The sequence below is a fragment of the Geotrypetes seraphini genome, chromosome 3 (assembly GCF_902459505.1).
Source record: "Geotrypetes seraphini chromosome 3, aGeoSer1.1, whole genome shotgun sequence".
NCBI classification, from domain to species: Eukaryota; Metazoa; Chordata; class Amphibia; order Gymnophiona; family Dermophiidae; genus Geotrypetes; species Geotrypetes seraphini.
In genome coordinates this window covers 162,109,054-162,133,197 of record NC_047086.1, presented here as the reverse complement: position 1 = coordinate 162,133,197, position 24,144 = coordinate 162,109,054, and the positions used below count along the sequence as shown (strand labels likewise).

At 44.2% G+C, this 24,144-nt stretch overlaps 1 protein-coding gene across 3 annotated transcripts in view; it reads right to left on the bottom strand.

Moving 5' to 3' along the window:
* Positions 1-24,144, bottom strand: part of PHACTR2 (phosphatase and actin regulator 2) — a 291,804-nt gene that overhangs the window by 133,340 nt on the left and 134,320 nt on the right. For all 3 annotated transcript variants that reach the window (XM_033939934.1, XM_033939935.1, XM_033939933.1), the window contains exon 2: positions 5,710-5,877. In XM_033939934.1, the coding sequence (XP_033795825.1) occupies positions 5,710-5,877 (168 nt within the window). The remainder of the gene's footprint in view (positions 1-5,709; positions 5,878-24,144) is intronic.

The window sequence follows — 24,144 nt, the reverse complement described above, 5'->3', positions numbered from 1 at the left end:
GGGGGGGCGTCAAAAGGGCTGGGGAGCCTTAGGTACAGCCGGTGGCTGAGGTTTTTGCTGAGACTTCTGGGGAGGTTGTCTCTTCGCAGGCTGTCTCGCAGCAGGCGTTTGTCTGGGCATGTAACGCCGCTGGTAAATCAGGGGTGGCCTGGAAGGTCGAGACTGTTGAGGTTTGGGTTTGGGCCGCAGGATGGATTGAAAGGATTTTTCATGATCCGACAGCTTCTTGGTAACAGTTTCGATAGACTCATCGAACAGGTCAGCTCCAGCACATGGTACGTTGGCGAGTCTGTCCTGTAGGTTAGGATCCATATCGATAGTACGGAGCCATGCCAGGCGACGCATAGCTACCGCGCTTGCGGCGGCGCGTGCCGAGAGTTCGAATGCATCGGAGGATTGCATCAGCTGGAGGCGTAATTGGGAGAGGGAGGCTACCACTTCCTCGAACTCGAATCGAGCTTGGTTGTCTATGAACGGAGTGAACTTGCAGAGCACCGGCAAGAAGAACTCCAGATAGGAAGAGAAAAAGAAGTTGTAGTTTAGCACCCGTGACGCCATCATGGAGTTTTGGTAGAATTTTCTACCAAATTTGTCCATCGTTCTCCCCTCTCGGCCCGGCGGTACAGAGGCGTAGACCTGGGAGGGATGAGAGCGTTTAAGGGAGGACTCGACCAGTAGGGATTGGTGGGAGAGTTGAGGGCCCTCGAACCCTTTATGGTGCACGATGCGGTATCGAGCATCGAGTTTGCTGGGGATCGCCGGTATGGAATACGGTGTTTCGAAGCACTGCATAAAGGTCTGGTCCAGTAATTTATGCAAGGGGAGCCGAAGCGACTCCGTTGGAGGGTTAGGTAAATGCATGGTGTCCAGATACTCTTTGGAGTATCGGGAGCCCGTGTCAAGGGTCACATCCAGATCATCCGCCATTTGTCGGAGGAATGATGAGAAGGACAATTGTTCCGCCAGCGTCGGTCTGTGGGACGGGCTGGAGGAGGAGGAGGCCTCCAGGTCCGTGGACATCGGGGAGTGACAAGGAGAATCGGGCACCGGTGTCTCCTCGTACTCCGGGCCCCTCGGAGGGGACACCTCTGATGAGGAGTATCCCCTACGTTGCAGTTTTTTCTGCGGTGACACCTCCGAATGGCGTGAGGAGTGCCAGGATGAGTGTCTCGATCGGTGCCCGTCTCGGTGGCGGGACGGGGATCGGGATCGTCTGTGCATCGCATGGTCTCCCGAGGTCCCCAAGTGGATAGGGCTGGAAGCAGTGGATCGCAACTGGGTTTGCGATGCGGGTTCTTGCGATGCTACCCAAGTCTGGTAAGGAGTACGGAAGAACTCTTCCTGACTATGCCCAGGGCTTCGAGTATCGATCGGAGGTCTGGTCCCATGTTGGCGCGGAGGCGTAATGGGTTCTAATGGCGGCATCTCGGTAAGCGAGGCTTGCCGCGCGGGCATCGCCGCCCTCCCCCGTTCGTCCTCGTCGGTTGTCGAGGTCGAACGGTGTGGGGGAGGGGGGAGGGGGCGGACCGCCCCTTTGGACCGGTACCGGGAGGTCACCCTGTATGGCAGCGATGAGCCCGGGTCCGATGGTCTGCATGAGCTCAACGAATTGAGCTTCCAGCACGGACCGTAGCGAAGCCGATAAGGAGGGATCCGCACCGAAAGGGGGTCCTCCTGCACGGACATCGCGCTCCTTCGAGGCCGAGTGCTTCTGCTTAGTAGCTTTCGGCACTTTGATGACCATTGGTGGCACTGTGGAAGGAAGAGGTACCTGAACCGAGGAGACCGGGGCAGGCACCGACGTCGAGCTCGTGGATGGTGTCGGGGTGAGCGATGCCGGTTTCACCACACTCGATGCAGGAGGGGTCGATGCCGGTTTCGCCCGAACCGGGGAGGTATCAGATGAAGTGGAGGCTGAGGGATCCTTAGCTGCGTCCATCTTGAACATCGATTCCCACAATAGGCAACGCCGCTTGAAAGAGCGTGCCGTAAGGGTAGAGCAAGGCCTGCACGATTTCGGGATGTGGTCAGGGCCCAAACACTGCAAACAGCGCCAGTGAGGGTCCGTGAGTGAAATCGCGCGTTGGCACTTGCTGCACTTTTTAAACCCGGTGATTGGCCGGGACATAGGCCGGAAAATCTCCGCCGCGAGGTCGAAGCCAGTGGGCCTGAGCCACGTGGCCGGCCCGTTCGACCCGCCGGAGGAAATAATCTTTTTTTTTTTTTTTTTTTTTAACTGAAAAAGAAAAGAACTGTTAACTGTAATTAAAAGAAAGCGAAAACGCGGACAAGGAAGGCAAATTTAACTGAATTCAGCTAGCGCATGAAGAAGTTGAACTTCTCAGCTCCGCGGAAAAGAAAGAACTGAGGAGACACGCCCGGATCTCCGGGTAGGAAGGCACCGGCGCATGCGCGGTGCGGGCATCTAGAAACTTTAAGTTTCTACAAGCAACACGTGCTTGTGAGACGTCCGTACCGGGGCTCTGTCTGATGACATCACCCACTAGTGAGAATACCTGCCTGCTTGTCCTGGGATAAAGAGGCATTATAACATTCTAAGTCTTGTTAACTATCCCTTTAAAAAAAAAAAAAAATTCCTAGAATCTTGTTTGCTTTTTGGCCGCTGCCCCACATTAGGCAGAAGATTTTGTCGTATTGTCTACAACGACACCCAGCTCCTTTTCTTGGGCGCTAACCTAGCATCCGGTAACTGTGATCCAGTTAACATTGATCATTCCATATCCTAATCTGGAGCATTATTTATTGAATTCCCCCCTCTCACCAATGGTGGGGAAATGCACAAATATGCCAGAGATTATGAACGATCTGTGATATTCTAGGAGATAGAGAAAATGGCCAGTTTTGATGGATCTGAATTTCTTTCCCTACTGTCACATTTCTAATGTTCTTAGCAGTGCTTCATTGAGCTTTGCCACATTCTCTTAAGTTACAGAGACCTAAACAGTCTACCATCTACTTGGTACGTTCCTGGTGTTTTGAATGAATGCAGAGGAATGGCACAATCCCCGCATGAAATGTCTTTCTTAATATATTCAGCTAGATTTGTTTCCTTCTTTGCGACAGAGTACGGTAACTCCTAGTGGACCCCCTCCAAGGAAAACATCAGCATTTTTTTTCAGTACTAATGTTCTCCATGTGTGCAGTGCTAAATCCGGATCTAAACTATGAGAAATCAGTGAGCCACTCTCCTCAGTAGAAATGCCATGCTCAATGCCTGTACACACATTCCAGGCTTCGGTGCTAGATGATCGAGCATGGCAGGAGCTAGATGCACTACATTTTTGGACAATCTTATAGGCTGTGTACATTTGAAATGCATTAGCAGGGTATACACTACAGACCCATGGTCTGCTTTACCTACAGTTAAGATAGAGCACTTGCTTGCATCTTTAAAAGAAGACTCATCGGTGGCCTGTTAGTCATTGGTTAACAAATAAGATCTTGCTTTTGGTCTTCAAGACACTTTCTGCACGATCACCGCCTTATCTCGATAAATACCTGATACCTTCTCATATACTTTGTTCACTTCAACAAAACCTTCTTACTGTTCCATCTGTAAGATATGTTACAACTAGAGAGCGCATTTTTTTTTTTTTTTTTTAATTAATGATCCACACTTCTGGAATGCCCTCCCTGATCACATTAGGTCCGAAAACAATTTAGAATGTTTCAAATCTCTTTTAAAAATCTTTTTTATTTCCAGATGCATTTAACTAATAGCTTCTATTCAATCAGCATACATTTATATTTCAGGCAGGACTCGGTGAGAATCAATATGGAATTAGAAGCACAAATTTAAAATAAATTTAAATTGCTTTTATATTTAAATTTTAGCACACTTTATCTATCTTTTATTTGTTTATAATGTAACTTTCAATTCTCATTCTATTTTAACCTTTCTATTAAATGTAAACGGCATAGATGCATTTGCCAATACAGTATATCACATACTAAATAAACCTGGAAGACATGAGAAACAAAGACTGTGGAGCAGATGCAACAAGACTCACAGTAGAGTCGAAGCTCTACTGCAGAATGCCACAAAATAATCCATCTACATATATCCAAAACACTAGGTTGGAATATCAAAAGTGTATTTCTCTTCAGAAGGACACCTCAGCCCCACCACTCCACCGTTAAACCATCTCATGAAAGCGGGAGTATACAAGCTCTTTAATTTTTGTACACATATACTATTTAACTATTTAACTTAAAAAATTTAAAAATTGAATAAATATTACGCAGCACTTAAGATGGATGACCAATGATGAGGCACCATGTAAATCTCCCGCTTTCATGAGATGGTTTAGCGGTGGAGTGGTGGGGCTGAGATGTCCTTCTGAAAATAAATACACTTTTGATATTCCAACCTAGAGTTTTGGATATATGTAGACGTTTTGATAAGGTTGGTACAACTAACAAACACTGGCCATTGTTGTACAAAATAATCCATAGCATTCTATGTAAACTTGTATCCCGTTCTGGGCTAAAAAAAAAAAAAAATCGGCTAAATAAATAAAACCAGTAAACGATGGCAGATAGAGAGACCTGCACAGCCCATCCAGTCTGCCCAACAAGGTGGCTAGAGCCACAGCCATTTCTGTGCAGGTTACTGTCCCTCATGATTAGCATACAACGAAAGCAGTGCATGCAAATAGATCTCACACATATTCATTGGGGAAATCCTGAAAACCCGGCTGGATTGCGGCCCTCGAGGACTGAAGTTGACACCCCTGGTGGATACAATAGCATGCTTCACAGCAGGGGAGCCCAGTAAAGTCACTAAAGTGTTCATTACCAAATTGTACCTAAATCTTGAAAAAATAAAAGTGTTGCCGTTTACATGTGTAGATTGTGTAATACCAACCTCCATGAGTAGATGTTGGTACTTACGTATGCAAATTGCTGCGTTTTCACTATATAGGTTTTCAGTGTGTATCTTTGTAAAATGGCCACGCCTGCTACATGTGCACTTTGTGTGTATTTTAGAAAATGGAAAAATCCCCTGCTTATTCTTTGCATAAACAGCATAAAATGTTTTTACTCTTTTGGGATCTTGCCAGGCACTGGATTGGCCACTGCTGGATACTAGGGATGATGGACCTTCAGTCTGACCCAACATGCTTATGCTTATGTTCTAAAAGGGTGTGTCAGCAATGGTGTAGCTCTCCCCGCACTGCACCCCTCACTTCTCCCGCCCCCACCACACTACACTCTCGCCCTCTCTTCCCAACCCCGTACCTCTTTAAATCTTCGCCAGCGTGAGTAGCTTCTCCCGCCTGCTGCTCGCACAGGCACTGGCTTTCCCTTCTGACGTCACTTACTGGCCCCGCGACTCGGAGTGATTTCAGAGGGAGCCAGGCCCTAGAGTAGTTGCTCGCACTGGTGAAGATTTAAAATAGGTACGGAGAGGGTGAGAGTGTGATGTGTCATCAAATCCTTTTCTAAAATAATACTAGAACTGTACATGACCTAAGATGAAAGTATCAATTCTGATTTCTACAGTATCTTGCATCTGAAATAGGACTGTACGTGTATTTATAAAAACAGGCTAAAAATAGGCAACCTGTTATAAAATTACCCACTTAAAATCACTGAGAAGGTTGAGGGCAGTTCAGAGGATGTCAGAAGTTCTCCATAGGACAGTATTCTGAGATGTTCTATATTTTCTAACAGTCACACACACACCTGCTGATGTTTCTCTGAATTTTTCACTCGCCTTCTTCTTTCGCCATTTCCAAGGTTTAAAGATTTTGCCTATGGAAGAGAGTTTCCCTCTTCTCTTGAGTGGAGGCGTTTGAGAGCCCGGCGCTGGTCCATCAGAGTTTGCAATTGAAGCCTTGTCTAGCCCATCAACTGTGGAAAAGAGATAAAAACACTTCGTGAAAATGCAAGAAATAAAACAATGATTCTTTCCAAGCTTAACACTGTTCCCATTGCCGTGAGCTCCCATTGTAGTCTCAAGACTACAACGGGAATTCACGGCAGCCATTTTGATGACACCTCTGCACGTGGCAAGAGCATAGGAAGATCGATCCTGCCCTGCATTGCCACTAGACTATCAGGTAAGGTCTGGGACGCAGGAGGGAGGCGGGGATGGGTTAGAGCTGGTCAAAGCTGTGTTTTTTTAATATTCGCGGGCCGGCTCTGCCCATAACCTCCGCGAATATTGAGGGGGAAGTGTACTGCTAGAGACAGAGCATGACGGAATTGACTCTGGCAACCTGTACTAGGCATACGGCGCAGCAAGAAAGAAAGGGCGGAGTCTGGAGTTGGCGATGGAGGAGAATTAGAGAAGTAAACCAAGTAATGCAACCAGTAGGAAGAAATCTGAGCACACGTTCCTGCCTACTGCTTCTCCTTGCCCTGTCCCTTTTCTGCAAGTACATGTCCTCTGAACCTGATGTACATACTTTTCACTACTAGGTGGAAGACAATTTTCAAAGCTCAGAAAATTTACCCAGATTGTTCCACACTTTGTCTCTATTCTTTCAGAGACTCCAAAGAAAAGTCAATATCATTTAATGCTGCCCTGATTCATTTGCAAAGAAAATCTACACTTAAAATTTTTCTAGATTTATAGCCTGGATGTACCAACTGAAAAATCTCACTCTTGGCGTGGTAAACCTCACTCTTTGGGATGGTTCACCCTTGGCATCTCTGGTGTAACAGGCCTCATTTATTACCAAGTCTTATTTTTCATTATTGTTCCCTCTATTATAGAACCTAAATAAAGTATAGCACTGATGATTTAGGGATCCAGCAGAAAAAGCCCAGATCTTGTTTTAAGGAGTGAAAAATGTAAAAGGAGATATGGAAATGTATGAAAATCCTTTTTTGTTATTAAAAACCTACATTTTTTAGTTTTTTTTAAATTGTGTTTCACATTTTATGTTAAGAATACTTTAGAAGAGAAGTCAAGTCTGCTTAGGCCTTAGTGCAAGGGGACAGCTAAAAGAACCTACCTGCCCAATGCAAGTCTAATTGTAGCAGAGGAAATCGAGTTGGGTTCTGCACCGCTGCACTGTTTCATTCTAAACCCCACTTGATTTTACAAGTCTGGCATGGCCATGGGTGCATGGTCATGGGCATGTGCCCAAAAGGTCATGTCCAAATGGGAGTGCTCTTTGGAGCCTCTTCAAGGCCACTGAGGACTAGTATTTATTTATTGAAATTTATGAACTATGTTTATGTTTATTAAAGTACTAGTCATTAAGCCCGTTACATTAACGGGTGCTAGAATATATGTTTGTCTGTCTCTCTCCCTCCCGCTGTCTCTCTCTCTCTCCCTGGCCCCCTTTCTCTGTCTTTCTGTCCCTCTCCCTGCCCCTGTGTCTTTCTTCCTTTCTTTCTGTCTCCCTCCCGCTATCTGTCATTATTTCCCTCCTTTTCCCTGTGCAGCAGCATGTTCACCCCATTTCCCTGTGCAGCAGCAACAGCATTTCCCTCCTTCCCCCCCATACACTTTCCTTTGCAGAAGCAGCAGCGGTATTTCCCTTCCCCTGCAGGTCCCTGTGAAGCAGTAGCAGCATTTTCCCCCATCCCCATTCCCTTCTCTTACCGCGAGCTGTCCTGCTCCATTCAGCCCCTCCCTTCTCTTAACGCGATCTGGCCTGCTCTGTTTGGCCCCTCCCTCTTCCCTTCCCGCGGTCTAGCCTGCGTTCCTGTAGCTGGAGTCCTGTTCTTTTTTGGCCCCCCTTCCCTTCCCACGGGCTGGCCAGCTACGGCCGAAGGTTTTTTTAAAAAAAGTTTAAAAGTGCCGGCAGCTACTCCTCTCACGATCCCTGCCAGTGTCGTAAGCCTTCTCCGACGCTGGTGCAGACTCGTGAGAGGAGCCGACACCGCAGCTTGAGAGGTGGAGAGCAGGGAGTCCAGCACTGCCGGCCAGTCCTGGCATTCACGGAGAGAGGGAACGATGTATGCGCGCATGTGCACTCCTGCCGGCCACGGACCTATGGATCACAGATCATGCAGGTAAGAGTGCGCATGCGCGGCTAGGGTTTTATTATATATGATGATATTCTGCCAAATCTTGCAAATGTTCTCAGCGTATTCACAGTTTCAGAAATTGCAGTTTCGATTATTTGCGTTTTTTAGCTTGCTGGCTCCTCCCCACAAATTACATCAGCTTGCATAGAGAAATTGCAGATTCCAAGCGTTTACAGAGAAAATTGCTGATTCCCAGCACTTTCTTCACCATGTTTTGCCTCTCCTTCAGGAACAGGCCAGGTCTCCCACCATGTTATTCACGGTTCCACCATATTCACGAAAAGAGCGAATAACATATGAAAAAGTTATTCGCGGGTCTGTTAACCCTTTCAGGACCATAAGGATCGTAGGCCAATTTTTGTGGTTTTGACGACATTTTTATGGTAAAAAGGGCTTGCAGATGCCAAAAAATTGATTTTTTTTGTGAAATATCATTATTTTTTTTTTTTTAAATCAAACTTCTGGATTATGGACAGTGTGGCAAGTGAATCTTCTCGTCAATCTGGCAACGATGCTAATGAATGAATGTCGGAACCAGTTTGTTTACATAAAGGCAGTATCATATGGAATCCGTACATATCAAATTTAGAACTGTAGACTATCCCAATCAAAATTTATAGGATTTTAAAGTTATGGGACAAATATGTCCCTTGGTCCTGAAAGGGTTAATCCCCTATCACAGCAAATTACAGAGGGAGAAGTGTACATTAAAATTTCATAAATAAAAACGGAAAAGAACATAATATAAAGAAAAGACCTATTTTCATCATTCATACTGAAGATACATTCAAGTCCATCCACGCAATAAAATAAAATTAAATAGCAGGTCAGTTGCTTGTGAACCTCTCAAATTAATGAATGTGATCATTCGGAAAGGAATCAATTCCAAAAGCCTGTTACTTTTAATAACTTTTTGAACGCTTTATGATTACTTTCAGTACGAATAGTATGTGGAAGTTGATTCCATCGACTAGGTGCTTAAAAATGGATGCCTTATTTCGTGTTTATTCAAATTTAGTTCTATTTACTGATGCTGGGACTAATCTATTGTCTTGCAAAGATCTTTAGCAGGGTACAAATTACTTATACAGTACAATCATATAAAAAAATAAGGCTGCAGATATAGCATACCAATAATGTGATTGATGATCTACATTTTTAATGTGCATCACAAAATCTGATCACAATTAACATGGTTACTTTTAGTCTCCTGCTCCTGTGCAAGGCCTGCTGCTCTGAAGTCAGCTATGGCATCAGTGGCAGGCAGAAGGATGGTATGCAGATGTTCCCCTGTGTGTAGAGTTACCAGATTTTCCGGAATGAAAATCCAGACCCATGGCTCCGCCACAGGCCCACCCCATTCTGCGCAAGTCACGCCTTGTTCTGCCCCCACCCTCGCCCCACCCTCAACCTGTTCGCTTGTTGGGAGGGTATCTGTGCCTATGTTGGCGTGACACGATGACATCACCCGCATGCATGTGTGACATCACCACTTTGCATCTGCGTATGTGCAGATGCCATCCTGACGTTGCTGCTAGCTGGAAGATTTTCAAAACCTAGATAAAGTGCCGGGTTTTGAAAAGCCGTCCAGACCCCCGGACATGTCCTCGAAAAGGAGGACATGCCCGGTGGAATCCAGACATCTGGTAACCCTACCTGTGTGTGTTGTTGCTGGCTCTGCCCGACCCAGAAACAAAAGTTGCCTCAGAGCTTGATTAATTTCCTGTTTTGGGGTCAGGAAGAGCCAGCGGCAGCAAACACATGGGAGGGTCTCCATTCCAGTCTTCTGCCTGCTTTTGATATCACAGCCACCTTCGGGCCTGGCATATGAGCAGGAGAGTGATAATTGCGTGAATCGGGACATTTGTGAGCCGCATGTGTGGAGGACGGACCTGGGCTCCCTCATTTCAGATTGCAGAGCTGAAGGGACAGGCAGGTGATGCGTCTTTGGAGGAGAATGCGATGTGGGTTCAAACCCTTTGCTGCTCCTTATGACCCTGGGCAAGTTACACATTATAAGCAGGTACTTTCTCTGTCCCTAGCAGAAATAATTATTAGTAGTAGTTATCAAAGATTTTTTTTTTTTTTTTTTTTTAATTTCTTCCCCGCTTAATGCCTAAGCGGGTTACAATAAAAACATATATAATCAAAATATACTCAGACACAATAAAAGACTAAGGGCTCCTTTTACTAAGGCACGCTAGCATTTTTAGCGCACGCAGGAAATTACCAGCTGGCGTTAAGGTCTAGCGCGTGCTATTCTGTATGTTAAAGCCCTAATGCGGCTTAGTAAAAGGAGTCCTAAATATCATCCTGTCCTGTTCTTCCAAAATCTCATAAAAATTTGCCCAACACAAACTATACAATACATTCATCAAAAAAACTAATAAAAACCTTTAATGGATAAATAAGTTTTCAGCTGTTTTCTAAATGATACTTTCTCTCTCTGCACAATCTCAAAGACCCTGGCAATGCGTTCCATAAATGTGGACCCACAACAGAAATTGCTGCTGTTTGCGTTTTTTTTAATAACGAGTCTCATTTGGTGCTTCAATCAATAACCTCATAGTGGATTGTGACCTCAAGTTTCTGGGAGGTAAATATTGTTTCAGCATCTGTTTAGGTACCAAGGTGTTGCCCCATAAATCACCTGATGTACAATTGTCAAGATGTTGTACTCAATCCTTAAATGAATTGGTAACCAAAGCAGACTTTTCAATGTTAGTGTAATATGATCACTCCAAGCTACACCTGTGATCATTTGTGCTGCAGCGTTCTGTACCACCTGCAGTGCTTTAATTTTAAATTCGCAATACCCACCATCAAAGAGTTACAAAAATCGAGCTTGGACATCAACAGACACTGAACCACAGTCTGACAATCTGATACGGACAGCATAGATTTTGCCCTTGATAATTTCAACTGGAAAAAAAAGCACCCTTAACAACTTGCATATTCTGCATTTGCATAGAGAGCTGTGTTATCTAAATCAGTGGCGTACCTAGGGTATGTGGCACCCGGGGCCCATCATTTTTTGACACCCCCCCCCCCCCCCCCCTCATGTAAATTTTTTTTTTTTTTTTTTTTTGCAATAACCATGAAATGGAATAAATGGTCAGAATAGAAACAGGCAGTGAAAATTTTCTTTTATTGAACCTCATTTATGTAACCATTATTCCAAACATAACATAACATAAATTATGTCTGAATTGTTATGACATCAGAAGTACATATGGAGTAGTTGCAGGTGATGCTTGGGACAGTTCTGATTATGTTAGTTTGGTTTTATGTGTTTTTTGAATAGAAGGGTTTTTATTTCTTTTTTTAAGGTTTTGTAGTTTGTGGTCGAGGTCAATAGGTTGTAGAGTTGGGGGTCAAGTGTTGCAGCTCGAATGGCTAGGAGGTTGTCGAACAGTTTTTTTTTTTTGACGTTTTTGGTTGGAGGGTGTGTGAATGGTGCGTGAGTTCTCCTATGTCTGTTTGAAGTGGATTGAATTATTTAGCTGAAGAAATTAGTTACCCCCCCCATTCCACACACATTAATTCTCTTCCATTTTTGTTCCCATTATAAAAAAACACTGATAAGTTCCCAGGAAAAAAATACATTAAAATAAGAAGTGAAAACAAAGGCCCCTACAGATGAGAACATAACATAAGAATAGCCTAACTGGGTCACACCAATGGTCCATCATGCCCAGTAGCCCATTCTCATGGTAGCCAATAGTGCTGCCCGATTCAGAGAAAAATATTTCATTCGATTCGATTCACCCTGTTGAATCGATTTTTCGATTAGATTCACTGTTAATGACACCGCTTTTTAAGTTTAAACAAAGTATAACAATAAATTTCACAACAACAATAAATTTCACAAAGTACTTAAAAAAAAAAAAAATCACATTTTTCCATTAAAGCAGTTCTGGAGACATTTGCTTGAACAGTCTTTTTTCCCAGTCCATAAGCAAGCAATATGAAAAAGATTTCCTTAATTATCTACTCAAACATTTTTGCTATTTACTTTCATTGTACCTAGACTATTATTCAGTAGAAAAAATTTAGTTTGTTCAATCAAGCAGAACATTCACTCATAGAAGTCCAATGTCCACACAGGATTTGATTGAACAAACCAAATTTTTTCTACAGAATAATAGTTTAGGTATACTGAATAGCAAAAATGTTAAAGCCACACAGAAAAGCAGTAAAAGTCAATAGGTTCTCCAAGTGGGAACAACCTGATGTCTCAGCACTTGAGGAAAAGACCACGTAATAATGTTTATAAGATAAATCATATAAATGATTATACTGAAGCAGGGTGTCCTCAGCGTGAGAGGTAAGCGAAAGGAGAGAATTCTCCAGTGCTTTACACAATAAGGCTCCTCTGCCTGCAGTGCACACCATCATAGGACACCTCAGGTGTGCTCAAATTAATCAATGTGATAAATTAAACAGTGATAAACAATTGGTCAATCACAAGAGTGCAAGATCAAACAGGTTGTTCCCACTCAGAGAACCTATTGACTTTACTGCTTTTCTGTGTGAGTAGATAATTAAGCAAATTTCTGATAGCCTACAGAACTGATTCTCACCTTCCATCCCCAGCCCCCAAGACTTACCAGACCCCCCCTGCCGATGCATTTACTTACTGCCTGAACTGGATATTAAATCGTGGGGAAGAGAGGAGAAATGCGGGGAAAGAGCCAGCCAAAACTAGTATTTGTTGTTGCTGAGTGCACCAATCCAGGGCAAGCAGACGCTTCCCCCATGTCTTAATAACAGACAATGGACTTTTCCTCCAGGAATTTGTCCAAACCTTTCTTAAAACCAGCTACGCTATCTACTTTTAACATAACTTCTGGCCACTTCATTTTTAAGCTTAGATCTTTCCTTCCAAACAGAGACCTTGCTAGATGTCAAATACAGCACAAGGTAACTTCACATGGACTTAACTGTGCAGGAAATGAATCTCCTCATACACCCACCATATAGTGCAAAAATGTGCAAAGGTCTGTTTTTTTCTTTCGATCACTACATAGCCTAATGCCACACAAGCAGCGCTGTTACAAACATATTCTGAAGGTCAATGCTAAGGTTGACAAAGTTTCCTTCCTTGGACCAGAAGGAGATACTGACAAACCACTGGAAGAGATTCTAAAACAACTACCCAGAAATAACACCCAAAGACCCACTCAGTGTGTGAACCAGTTGAGTGGAGTGGACTAACTGGGGGTGGAAATGGGCCCAGAGTTTGCTCAGCAGAATTTCCCAGACTACCTCTTCCTCTCAACACACTGACATGCTACCACCACCACCAACACTAGGAACACCTCACCGAATATGCCAGCAATGCTTATAAACTTTATAAAACACATTAATATATTTTCTTATAAAGCATATATTTTAACTGAACTCAGCCTTGCCATTCACAAAAATAGAAAAGTTCCCATTTCAAGCTGTCTCATGTACACTTTTCAAATCTAACATATTGTAATCACAAAACAGAAAATAAAATTATTTTTTCTACCTTTTGTTCTCTGATCAATATTCAAATCTTGTTGGTCCCAGGCTCTTGTTGTCTTGCTTGCCAGGGTCTCCTTTCTCCGTGCTAACCATCCGTCTGCCATCTCTGTTCTCCCCTTCCGTTTCCCTTCCCTCTCCCGGAGATCTGGCATCTTTCCTTTTTTTTTGTCTCCATCCCCAGATTCACCTTTTCTCAACTCCCCACCACCCCAGGATCCACCATCTCTCCCTTTCTGTTCCCAACTATCCTCCTATCCAGTATCTCTATCCCCCCTCCACACCATCCCCTGTTTCCAAGTTCTCTCCCTTTCTGTTCCTTCCCTCCCTAAATTCCATTATGCACCATCTCTCTCCCACTCCTCTGTTTTTAGACCCATTATTTCTAACCCCCAAAGTCTGGCATATGCACGTATCTTTGAACCCCCCCTTCCCTCTCTCCCTCTGTGTACTTTTACACCAGGACCCCCCTCCCCCGAAGGGCTGTCCCCCCTCCGAAGGGCTACACCCCACCCCTGAAGACCTGCACCCCCCCGAAGGACTTTACCTCCCACCCGAAGGTCTGTCCCCCTCTGAAGGCCTAAACCCCACCCCTGAAGGCCTGCACCCTCCCCGAAGGATTGTCCCCCCCACCCGAAGGTCTGTCCCCCCCTGAAGGCCTGCACCCATCCCGAAGGCCTGCACCCACCCCGAATGCCTGCACCCACCCCGAAGGCCTGCACCCACCCCAAAGGCCTGCACCCACCCCAAAGGCCTGCACCCCCGAAGGCCTGTCCCCCCCCTTGAAGGCCTGCCCCCCCCCTTGAAGGCCTGCCTGCTTGTCCCCCCTTGAAGGCCTGCCCCCCCCCTTGAAGGTTGGCACCCCCCCCAAAGGCCTGCACCCCCTTGAAGGCCTGTCCCACCCCCTTGTAGGCCTGTCCCCCCCTTGAAGGCCTGCCTGCTTGTCCCCCCTTGAAGGCCTGCACCCCCCCCTTGAAGGTTGGCACCCCCCCAAAGGCCTGCACCCCCTTGAAGGCCTGTCCCACCCCCTTGTAGGCCTGTCCCCCCCTTGAAGGCCTGCCTGTCTGTCCCCCCCTTTGAAGGCCTGTCCCCTCCCTTGAAGGCCTGCACCCCCTTGAAGGTCTGCACCCCCCCCGAAGACCTGCACCCCCCCTTGAAGGCCTGCCTGCCTGCCTGTCACCCCCCTCCCCCTTGAAAGTCTGCCTGCCCGTCCGCCCGCCCCACCCTGAGGGCCTGATGCCCCGACCCACCCCGAAGGACCATTCGCCCCCCTGGCCTCCCCGCACTACCTATGAAGCAGCCGCAGCAGGATCGCGACGTCAGCTATCTTTGCGCTGCTTAGGAGCTGCTTCCTGCGCCGCGGTCCCGCCCCCTCCTCTGACGTCAGAGGAGGGACGGGACCGCGGCGCAGGAAGCAGCGCCCAAGCAGCTGAGGGATTGCTGACGTCGCGATCCTGCTGCGGGCTGCTTCATAGGTGTGCTGGAAGGTCAGTGGGGCGAGCGGTCCTTCGGGCGTGGGAGGGGACTGAGCGGCAAGGCCGGGAACACCCCCTCAGGGCTGGTACCCGGGGCGGCCCGCCCCCCCCGCCCCCCCCCTAGGTACGCCACTGATCTAAATATACCCCTAACATCTTAACATACGATGATATAAGGAGAGTCACGTCCTGCACCTTTAATTCTCTTAAATCCAAGAGCAACTCGTCATTCCCAACAAACACCACTTCTGTCTTTTTCAAATTCAAAACTAATTTGTTCTCAAGCATCCAGCCTGTTATTTTATTCACACACTCTTCCAATTTCTTCTGGACATAGTTGACTCCATCCAAGCCACGAAAGAAAAAAATGGATATCTTCTGCATAAATGCAGTAATATACTCCCAACTCAAAGAAAACATAGAAACATAGAAGATGACGGCAGAAAAGGGCTACAGCCCATCAAGTCTGCCCACTCTGCTTACCCACCCCCCTGTCTATGCCCTAATGACCCAATTTCCTTATCTTGACCCTCGTAGGGATCCCACATGGGTATCCCATTTATTCTTAAAGTCTGGCACGCTGTCTGCCTCGATCACCTGCACTGGAAGCTTGTTCCAATGATCAACCACTCTCTCTGTGAAGAAATACTTTCTGGTGTCGCCATGAAATTTTCCGCCCCTGAGTTTGAGCGGGTGCCCTCTTGTGGCCGAGGGTCCCTTGAGAAAGAAGATATCATCTTCCACTTCGACACGTCCCGTGAGGTACTTAAATGTTTCGATCATGTCTCCCCTCTCCCTACGTTCCTCGAGAGTGTAGAGCTGCAATTTGGTCAGTCTCTCTTCGTACGAGAGACCCTTGAGCCCTGAGATCATCCTGGTGGCCGTCCGCTGAACCGATTCAATTCTGCGTACATCTTTACTGTAATGTGGCCTCCAGAATTGCACTCCTGTAGTGCCTGCCCTATTAATGCAACATAAATGTTAAACAATACACATCCCCCTCCATATTTGCGGGTTCAGAACTCGCGACTTCAGTTATTTGCGGTTTTTGTCTGGGTGACCCACCTCCACCTCCCGGACCTCTCCACTTACTTGCTTTTTAAAGCCTGGCGGTCTAGCGGTGAAGCGGGGCAGGAGCGATCTTCCTACGCTCCTGCCCCGTGCAGAACTGGGAGCAAAAATGACTGCCATGATTTCCCATGGTCTCGCAGGAACTCATGGCAGCCATTTTTGTTCCCAGCTCTGCATGGGGCAGGAGCATAGAAGATCGCTCCTGCCCCGCTTCACCGCTACGCAGGAGGGGGGGAGGGGGGTCAGAGTCGGCCCTAAAGTTATTCGCGATTTTTCCATATTCGTGGGCCGGCTCTGCCTCTAACACTTGTGAATATGGAGGGAGAAGTGTACTGCAGATGGTGCTGACCCTTGCGGCATCCCTTTTTCCATCATCATTACCTCAGAGATCTTTGACCCACATTTTACAATAAATTTCCGATCTATAAGAAAGGATTTAAAACATTTTAATACCACTCCACCTACTCTCTTCTTCTTTCAGTTGCGGTTGTCTAAAATTTACAGAGGCTGATGCTACATGGTACATCATAGTAAGCAGTCCCACAGAGAGAAACTTTTGACTTTAAAATATTAGTAAGCACATGAAAATCAGCAGCAGGACAAAAGCACCTTTTCTCCCCCTTTTTAATGGTTTTTGAATCCTCTTATTAGTTTTTTTTTAATACATTTCTGTGTAACAGATTAAACGTGGAAAAACATTTCATATTTCCATCAGGTTTGCCAACTATGATCTTTCACTGAAAATATTCAGGAGTTTGCTGCACAACAAATTTAAAAAAAACCCAACCAAAACCCAAAAAGTTATGTAAGGATTACTCTGTTTTTCCATTGGAGAAGGATCCGTAACATGACACAGAAAGATTTTATTTAATTATTTTTTTAAGGCAGCAGGTTTTCCAGGACTAAGAATAGAATACTTGAGAGATTGCACAATGCACGCAGTCATCGAGGACAGAATACATCAATGCAATCAGAAAGCCATATCCTCAGAAAGATGCTGTAGTGAATGCCAATTTCTTTATTTAAGTATTTATATACCACTTATAGTCTAAGTGGTTTACGTTCAAGTGCTCAAGCATTTTTCCCTGTCTGTCCCTGTGAGCTCATAATCTATCTAATGTCCCTAGGGCAAGGGTGGGGGGATTAAATGACTTGCGCAGGGTCACAGGGAGCAACGTGGGATTTTAATCCACAACCTCAGGGTGCTGAGGCTGTAGCTCTAGCCACTGCGCCACATACTCCCCTAAGCAGGTTACATTGAATAGTAATCAGGCGCTATTAAGGATTTTCCTTATCTGTCCTAGCAGGTTTACAATCTAACTTTGGCACCTGCGGCAATGGAGGGATAAGCAATGCCTCAGTAGAAATGGCACACTGCTCCATTCACAATCAAGGAGTAACAAGTTGCTGGATGTCTTTGTTTCACGCTGCTTCCTTCTGTTGTATGTTAAAGCTGATGGAGTACAGTGAGCTCAGGTAGCTCTTGCCTCACCAATCGACTGCATTTCTTTGACGGGGTGCATAAACGTGTGGATAAAGGCGAGCCGATTGATATCGCATTTGGATTTTCAAAAGGCATTTGACAAAGTACCTCATGAAGACTTAGGAGGAAATTGGAAAGTTATAAGATAGGAGGTAATATCCAATCATGGGTTAAGAACTGGTTGAAAGACAGAAAATAGAGAGTAGGTTTAAATGGTCAATATTCTCAGTGGAGAAGGGTAAATAGTGGAGTTTTGAAGTACAGTGCAGGTATCAATGATTTGGATACAATTCTGAAGAAGCATTAGCATGTAGCCCAGTTATATGAGCCTTTTGGCTCTAGACCTTTGAGAATCACCTATAGCAGACATGTCAAACTCTGACCCGCAAAACCGGAAGTTACACTGAAGCAAGGACTCCGGTGGCAAAAGGAAATCCCGAACGGATCTCTGCATACAGATCGGGGCAGCATGGCTCTCTCCTTCCCGGCAGCAAGGCTCTCTCCTCTCCTCCCTGGCCAGGCAAAAGCGGTGGTAGCAAGGGGGCCAACGAATCAGTAAGTCTGATTTTCTGCAATAACAAACCGATTCGAATCGATTCACCCAAAGTTAATCAGAGAATCGATTCGAATTGCGAATCGGGCAGCACTAGTGCAGAGTATGAGAGATGAATGGCTAATCCAAGGAATATTATCTGAACAAGTTCTAAGTAAATGTTGGTTTTTGAAAAGTAGTCAAGTTGTCAAGAGGCAGTTGCAGTATTCAGAAGGCAGTTGTAGTAGCTAGTTGGAGATTGGAGCTAGTTGAAGCAGGTTGTTACTAGCTGACTGGAGAAAGAAGAGGTTTGTCAATCCTCAGAGAGTGTAAATGTCTGTTTTAAAAGTCAGATTGCTTGAGAAAAGGATAGAATCTGAATACTAAAGGATAATTTAATGTGTGGTGTGATTTTATAAGTATCTGAGAAGATAAAAAAATAAGATGGAAATATAATTTAAATACCTTTGAGTTAAAGAAAAGTTATTTTAGCTGGGTTTTTAAAAGGAAATTTGAGAAAATAATTATTTTTGAGTATTTATAGGTGAGATTGGAAAGAATTCCTCTGATTTGAATTTTTTAAAAGGGATTTTCTAGAGTTACAGATAAAATAGAATTGTGCAGTACTGTGGCAGAAGTAAAAACTGAGCTGAGCTGAGCTGGTGAAGATTCTAAAACACCGAGTAGTGCTGTGCAGTGTTCTAAATGCAGCAGGTTGTTTTTAAAATCTCTTAAAGAGACAGTTTTTATTAATTTGAGACTGAATGCAAATGGAAAAAGTGAGCGGCACACTTGTTACTGGGAAAAGTTAAGGAATAATTTAAATTAAAGTTATTTTTCTAGAAATAGCTAGCAAACACCAAAAAGTCAAAGAAGAACATAAAGATACATCACTGAGGAAGTTAAGGTTTTGTCTTATTGATTTATTTTGAGTCAGGCTTAGGTACGACAAGGCAATTGTTCCAGTTCCAGATTTTGATCAGAAGTTCCAGCGATTCTAGAAGTTCCAGTTTGTGATTTTAGTCGGAAGTTACAAAGATTGTCCAAGCATTCCCAATGTCAATGGTGAGCTCCAATGCTAGAAAGCTGTGGTGGGCCTGAAGACAAAGGACCTTTTACTTTATTAGTGTCACACTACTATTGTTATTTTTATTTGGGACACGATAAGAAAACGAATATTTGCCTGCTGAAAGTTTAAAGTGAAACCCTGTAAACTAGAGTACAGGTAGAAAAGTACCTGAGTAGTTGTTGGGAAGAAAATAGGAAAACAGTTAATAAGTATGTTGTGAGAGTTTATGTAATAAAATTGAATTTTTCTTACAAACACAGGATTAGGAGTACGCAAGCATGGCCTCAGGGGAAATTTAATCTACCACTTGCACCATGGACACAGGTTGTTGCGATTGAGGTCTGTGTAAGGCTGATCCTGAGTGTGAACAGCAGTGATCTTGTGTGGCGTAGTAAATAATTATATAATAATAATTATTGTGAGAGGTAATAATAAGATCTATATCGCACCACCCGCCCCCGTTTGCAATTACAATATATCAGATTTGAAATGTGTATCCTGCAATAGCTGGTGTTAGACGGTGAGTGTGAACTAGGACCTAAAAGAGAGAGGAAAAGTATTTTTTATTTATTTTGTTTATATCACAGAGCCAGTGTGTGGGTGGAGAGGGTGTAACCCTACACTTCTACTAAGGGCTCCTTTTATAAAGGTGTGCTAGGGCCTTAACGCGCGCAATAGTGCGCATTAAATTCCCGAGCGCGCTAGCCACTACCACCTCCTTTTTAGGAGGCGGTAGATTTTCGGCTACCGCACGCTATAGCGTGTGGTAATTTTGTGCGTGCGCTAAAAACCCGAGCGCACCTTTGTAAAAGGAGCCCTAAGACTAAGGGGACCTTTTATTAAGGTGCACATTTAGTGTGCGCTAAATCGGTTAGCATACCTTAATAAAAGGACCCTTATGTATCTTAATAAAAAATTTGGCCTGCGACTTAGCCTATGTTTTAGATTTCGGCCCCTTATATGATTTAGTTTGACACCAGTGGCATACCTAGGGGGGGCATGGGAGGCGGTCCGCCCCGGGTGCACGGGCCCAAGGGGGTGCACAGCTGGCCTGCCATTGCCGTCATCAGAAAGAAGCCGGCGCCAGTTCTCTCTCCCTCCGAATTTGCCCTGCTTCGTTTCCCATGGGCCGACCAACTATAGTCGTCCGAAGTCAATTCTGACGTCAGAGAGGACGTTCTGGGCCAGCCAATCGCGCCTGGCTGGCCCGGAACGTCCTCTCCAATGTTAGAATTGACGTCAGACAGCCAGAGTTGGTCGGCCCGTGGGAAATGAAGCAGGGCGAATTCGGCGCCGGCCTGTTTCCGATGGCCAGTGGCAGCCTTTTCCCGGCGGTGGTGGCAGCGGCGGCAGTGGCATGGGGGAGGGCAGGGAGAAAGAAAGAAAGAAAGAAAGGGGGGGGGAGACAGGGAGCCAGAAAGAAAGAAAGGGGGGGGACAGGGATCCAGAAAAAAAGAAAGGGGCAGGGTGAAAGAAAGAAAAAAATGGGGCATGGGGAGAGAGAGAGAAAGACAGACATACAGAAAGAAAGGGGGCATGGAGAGAGAAAGAAAGAAGGGGACAGGATGAAACAAAGAAAAAGTTGGGGGAGGGAATGAGGTCTGGAGGAGAGGAAGCATACAGGAGGCTGAAAGAAGGGAAGAAATATAGGTTGCACAGTCAGAAGAATAAAGTGCAACCAGAGACTGATGAAATTACCAAACAAAGGTAGGAAAAATGATTTTATTTTCAATTTAGTGATCAAAATGTGTCCGTTTTGAGAATTTATATATGCTGTCTATATTTTGCACTATGGGCCCCTTTTACTAAACTGCAATAGCATTTTTTAGCGCAGGGAGCCTATGAGTGTTGAGAGCAGCGTGGGGCATTCAGCGCAGCTCCCTGCGCTAAAAAACGTTATCGCGGTTTAGTAAAAAGGGAGGGAGTATATTTGTCTATTTTTGTATAGTTGTATAGTTTGTCTATTTTGTATAGTTGCATAAAGTCATCTGCCTTGACCTCTTTGAAAACCCGCAGAATATAAATGATAATTAACATTTTCTCTGTGTACAGTGTGCTTTGTGTTTTTAAAAATGTTGTTGTTGGTAGATCATTTTGACTTGGCCACGAAGGTAAGGCGGGGGGGAGAGGGGGAGGGAGGGGAGCTGCTGAAAGACATCTAGTAATCCTTGCAGGCATGACTGTGCAGGGAATTATTTTTGTAAAATCATGTTTTGTTATGTGACTAGCATTATTTAGACTTTAATTTCTATGAATTCTACGAATTTGGTCTTGGAGGATGAAATGTACGGTGTCAGCATCTATGAGACAAACTTGGTTTTTTCTGTTGCACAGAGCGTTATGGATCCCTGTTAGATTACAAAAAATAGATAGTTCTTTGTCTAATAGATGTTGGCATTGTCATTTAGAAGCAGGAACTTTAGATCATTTATTATTTCATTGCCCATTTATTATTAATTTTTGGAAATCAATTTGGGACCAAATTAATAATTTATTAGATAACCCGGTGGCATTATCCTATGATACTGTGATATTTGGTATGGAAATGAGAGCAAAAAGTCAGATTTCTGCAAATAACAATAAATTATTACTTATAATGACTGGAGTTGCCATTCAGCAGATCACATTTAATTGGAAGGATTGGAGGAGATTAAATTACAACTTCTGGTGGAACTCTTTATGCCATATATATAAAATGGAAAGGTTTATTGCAATACAGTGGGGTAATTTTAAAAAGTTTCAGGATGTGTGGAAACCATTAACGAAGTATTGTAAAGATTAATTTAAAATTGGTTCCCTTATATTTATTTGTTAATTTAAGGTGCAGGGAGGGGGGATTTTATTATTACATGTTTTATATGAAATGGAATATATGGGAGGGAGGGTTGGGATAGAGATGGGGATAAGAATTTGTGAGATGTGTCAATGATTATGTCTAAATGATGTATTTATTGTTTATGTGAGTGAATATATTTTAACACTTAATGTAATCTTGAAAATGAATAAAGAATATTTAAAAAAAATAAAAAAAATAATAATTTCTATGAATGAATAGAATGAAAATTATATAAAATTACTTGCTTGTTTTTATGTGCGTGCGCTGAAGGAAAGTGGAGAGAGAGTGGGCTGAGGACGCTGAAGGGAAATGGGGAACAGAGAGTTGGGAAAAGATGCTGATTTATAAATTGACAATTATACAGAATATTGTTTCTTTTTATACTTTAATATAATAAGTTCAATATAAAACAATTCAAGGCTTGTGTGGATGGAATCAGGTGGTTTGTGGGGATGAGGACCGAGCTTACGAGGATTAGTCCAATAAAATGTTATTTTCTTATTTCTCATTATTTGTTTTATTTTTATTTGTTAATTTGTAAAGTGATGATTGTTATGTATCAGTTTTTTCAAATTTACATCTACTGTCTTTATATTTTGCACAGTATTAGAGGACATGTATTACTATTTTTGTGGTGTTGCATTGTATGCAGAGTCTGGTTTCTTGGCAGTTCAGTTTAACTTTTGTCTACATATTTTTATTTTTAGTTTGTGATTATTCCATATTGGGCAAGGGTGTATCTGTCTGTGTGTATGAAAGGGACATGGCTTTCTGATAGCATCGACTGTACAGGATCAATTGACTGTGCAGGATCTGGTTTGTTTAGTTTTACAATGTATGTGTTGGTGTTCTAGTGCTCACTGCAGTGTTTAAGATGCTGCCTTTTCCTAGGTACACTCTTGTTGTGCGATATGTGGATTATTACTAAAAATCATATTTTTCATATAGATGGGGGGTGTCAAAAAATGATGGGCCCCGGGTGTCACATATGCTAGGTACGCCACTGTTTGACACCCCTGACCTATAGTCACTTATCTAATTTAAAAAAAGCTTCTCTGCCCCTTGGATTTTGGCACCTCCACACATTCCACCTGTCCAGTAATGAGTGGGCACAAGAAATGTCAAAAATGTAAAACCTGTGAGTCGTCTATGGAAACACAGCAATTCTTTGTTCACCCGATGAAAGGATTTCATTTCAAATTACATCACAATATGGATTGTGCCTCTGACTTTGTAGTTTATGTCCTCATTTGCCCATGTCCTAAATTATACATTTTAAAAACATAAGAACATAAGCATCGCCTCTGCCGAGTCAGACCATAGGTCCATCATTCCCAGCAGTCTGCTCCCACGGCGGCCTCCCAGGTCAATGACCTGTAAGTGATCTATTACTCTAAAGACTTTTGTATTGTATAGTAACCCTCTAATTGTACCCTTCAATCCCCCTTTCCTTCAGGAACTCGTCCACTCCCATTTTGAAACCCAAAATTGTACTCTGTTCTACTACCTCCTCTGGAAGTGCATTCCAGGTGTCCACCACCTTCTGAGTGAAGAAGAACTTCCTGGCATTTGTTCTGAATCTGTCTCCTTTCAATTTTTTTGAGTGCCCTCTAGTTTTTGTTGCCCCCGCCAGTCTGAAGAATCTGTCCCTCTCTACCTTCTCTATACCCTTCATGATCGTGTAAGTTTCTATCATGTCCCCTCTAAGTCTCCGCTTTTCCAGGGAAAAGAGCCCCAGCTTCTCCAGCCTCTCAGCATATGAAAGGTTTTCCATGCCCTTTATCATTTTTGTTGCTCTTCTCTGGACCCTCTCGAGTATCACCATATTCTTCCTAAGGTACGGCGACCAGTATTGAACGCAGTACTCCAGATGCGGTCGCACCATCACCCTATACAGCCGGAGGTTCTGGTAGTGATACCTTTTTTGATAATGCCCAACATTCTGTTCGCCTTTTTTGAGGCTGCTGCGCATTGTGCCAACGGTTTCATTGTTTTATCCACCAAAACCCCCAAGTCCTTTTCTAGGTTGCCTTCCCCCAATATTATCCCCCCCATCGTGTATTTGTACATTGGGTTCCCTTTCCCTATGTGCATGACTTTACATTTCTCTACATTGAAGCTCATCTGCCATTTATTTGCCCACTCACTCAGTTTGTT